This window comes from Buceros rhinoceros, unplaced genomic scaffold (genome assembly GCF_000710305.1).
Source record: "Buceros rhinoceros silvestris isolate BGI_N320 unplaced genomic scaffold, ASM71030v1 scaffold36118, whole genome shotgun sequence".
In the NCBI taxonomy this organism is placed as follows: domain Eukaryota; kingdom Metazoa; phylum Chordata; class Aves; order Bucerotiformes; family Bucerotidae; genus Buceros; species Buceros rhinoceros.
Window position 1 is genome coordinate 2,999 of NW_010425809.1, and position 2,240 is coordinate 5,238.

At 43.1% G+C, this 2,240-nt stretch overlaps 1 protein-coding gene across 1 annotated transcript in view; it reads right to left on the reverse strand.

Moving 5' to 3' along the window:
- Positions 1 to 1,308: 1,308 nt before the first annotated feature.
- CTNS (cystinosin, lysosomal cystine transporter) overlaps positions 1,309 to 2,240 on the reverse strand; it is a gene marked incomplete at its 5' end in the record, with an annotated part of 5,210 nt that continues 4,278 nt past the window's right edge. Inside the window, 3 exons of the mRNA XM_010141275.1 lie at positions 1,309 to 1,493; positions 1,831 to 1,948; positions 2,145 to 2,240. The exon at positions 2,145 to 2,240 is cut by the window's right edge and continues 1 nt beyond it. Coding sequence (XP_010139577.1) covers positions 1,363 to 1,493; positions 1,831 to 1,948; positions 2,145 to 2,240 — 345 coding nt within the window. The remainder of the gene's footprint in view (positions 1,494 to 1,830; positions 1,949 to 2,144) is intronic.

The following is a 2,240-nucleotide window of genomic DNA, read 5'->3' on the forward strand; positions in this document are numbered from 1 at the left end:
TACGTATGTTGTGATTAACACATCTCTGACTGTTCTGTATCCACCAGCAGATGCCTAGTTACCAGTTTTGTAGCTGTGGAATTACTACAATACTGCTTTTGAATTTTGTAACTTAATTCAGTGGTAAATCTTACGGCTTTCAAGCTGAAGTTATTTTTGTTACTATAAAGATACACTGCTATTTGTACTGCTATTTCACTTGATTTTACACCCAATAAAACAAAATTGGATTTCCTGAGCTGTTTCTCCTTATGCTTAAGAATGCCACATCACTTGAGTGCCTCCAGCTGAGCCCTCTTCTCTGCCTCTAAGTGGGTTATGGCCTATACAAGTACAGCGCAGTCTGGATTTCACAGCTGCAGTGCGGGTCAAATCTCACTGGCTCTCTGGTGGGGGGAGAAGAGATTCTGCTTTCCTTAGGCTGACACCCAGAAAGGCGTAGAGACAAGTATTGTTCAAGTACTAATTGATGGATTTCCTTCTAATCCTTCTAAAGGGTGTAATCCATACCTTGAAGGAACTCAAGGCCTTGATCTCTACCTAGAACACACCACATTAGTTAGATGACCAGGAACAAAAATGTATGTTTAAACTTTCATTTGTGTTTAATCATGTTAACATGACTCACTTTGAAATAATCATCTCTTGGATAAATCTTTAATCTTTACCACTCACCCTTTAGGATTCAAGGCACCTCAGCAGAACTGAGCAAAATGGATTAGTGCACTGGAAGTATTCAGACATCTGTGTGCTTCTCTTAGCACCTCCAAAAGAGCTTTCACGGAAATAATGCAGTTTCCGCTGCTTCTCAGGGTTCTTTTAAATAGAATTCAGATTCTCCCATTTGTGTATTCACTACCAATCTTACTATTTTTTTATTCAGTCTGCGAGGTGACAGTGATCTGTCTGTGAGGAGTTAGTTAGCAGCAGCACTTAGGACCTAAGCGGACCACAGGCAGTCTTTGGTTATTACATTAAGTGGTTGCTTAAATGTGATCTCAGATTTCTGGAAGCCGGAATTTGGCTCTTTGTGCTTCACTTCTGATCAGAAAGACACTCTTGTCTTGCTCTTTGCTATTCATGGAAAGACAGGCATGTGTTCCCAGACAGCTTGTGCTAGGCTGTCTTTGCAGCTTCAGCAGGCCTGAGCCTCCCATTTGCGAGTGGTGCCTAGAGAGCTTGCCGTCCTTTAAGGCATCTGGCAGTCAGCATTTGGCAAGGCAACAGCTTGTATCCCACACCAGAGAGGGTCAAAGTACAGAGAGAGATCAGCATCAGTAGTTCTGGTGACTGGCAGAGGGCATCTTGAAAGCCCTCAGCCAGGGTAGGGGCAAGTTCAAGTTTTTGTCCTCGTGAGCGATGTCATTCACAAGGTTCATACCCTCGTCTCCTATAAAGGCAGTAGTGCTGGACCATAAAAACGATATCAAAGATGATGGAGAAGACACCCAGGCCAAACTTGGTTGGATCTCCAAAGATTAACTTCCACTGATCTGTCAAACACAAAATTAGAGTTGAGACTAACTGAAGTCATGCCGTACAGATTAGAGACGTTCACACGCATTACCTGGACTGCTGAGACACACCTCCACACTGCCTGCAGCGCTCAGCTTACACAAAGCTAACTAGTAATAGCTTCTTCAGAAGAGTTACTGCATTTCCCATCTTGAAGGAATATGGGCAGGTTCTTTATTCTCAGTATGAGAACAGCTACCCATACTATAGCGCAAACCTCCTTCTCCCAAGACAACCTACTGGTTTATATCCGCTTTGTAGCAGGTTTCTACCACTCCATTAAGACAGGCCCCACCACCGCAGTTCCAGCCTTACCGTTGTTGTACGACTGCAGAAACATCTGGAGAAGGCTGAAGCTTCCACCAGTGAAGTCTAGTAATACATTTCCAATACTCCATCCCTCGGTACTTTTCCGACGGAAATTCATGTATGCCTGAGAGTGTAACAAGTTGGTCAGCATGTCACGTACAAGACTAATATTAAGGAAGTCTTCTGTAGAACTATACTGGTTTAGTCACTAAAAGGCTGAAGTAATCACTGTTGTCTAGTCTAGTCAGACTTCCAAGAGCACACACTACAGGCTTAGGGTGACAGGAATAAAGTGTAAATGCATAAAAGTCCAGATTTACCTGTGGAAAATACTTTATCAGTGTGACTGCTAACTTAATGTAAGAGAAGCAGAATAAGAACTGTAGCCACGTCATTTCCTCAGCTGCAGCAAGGAC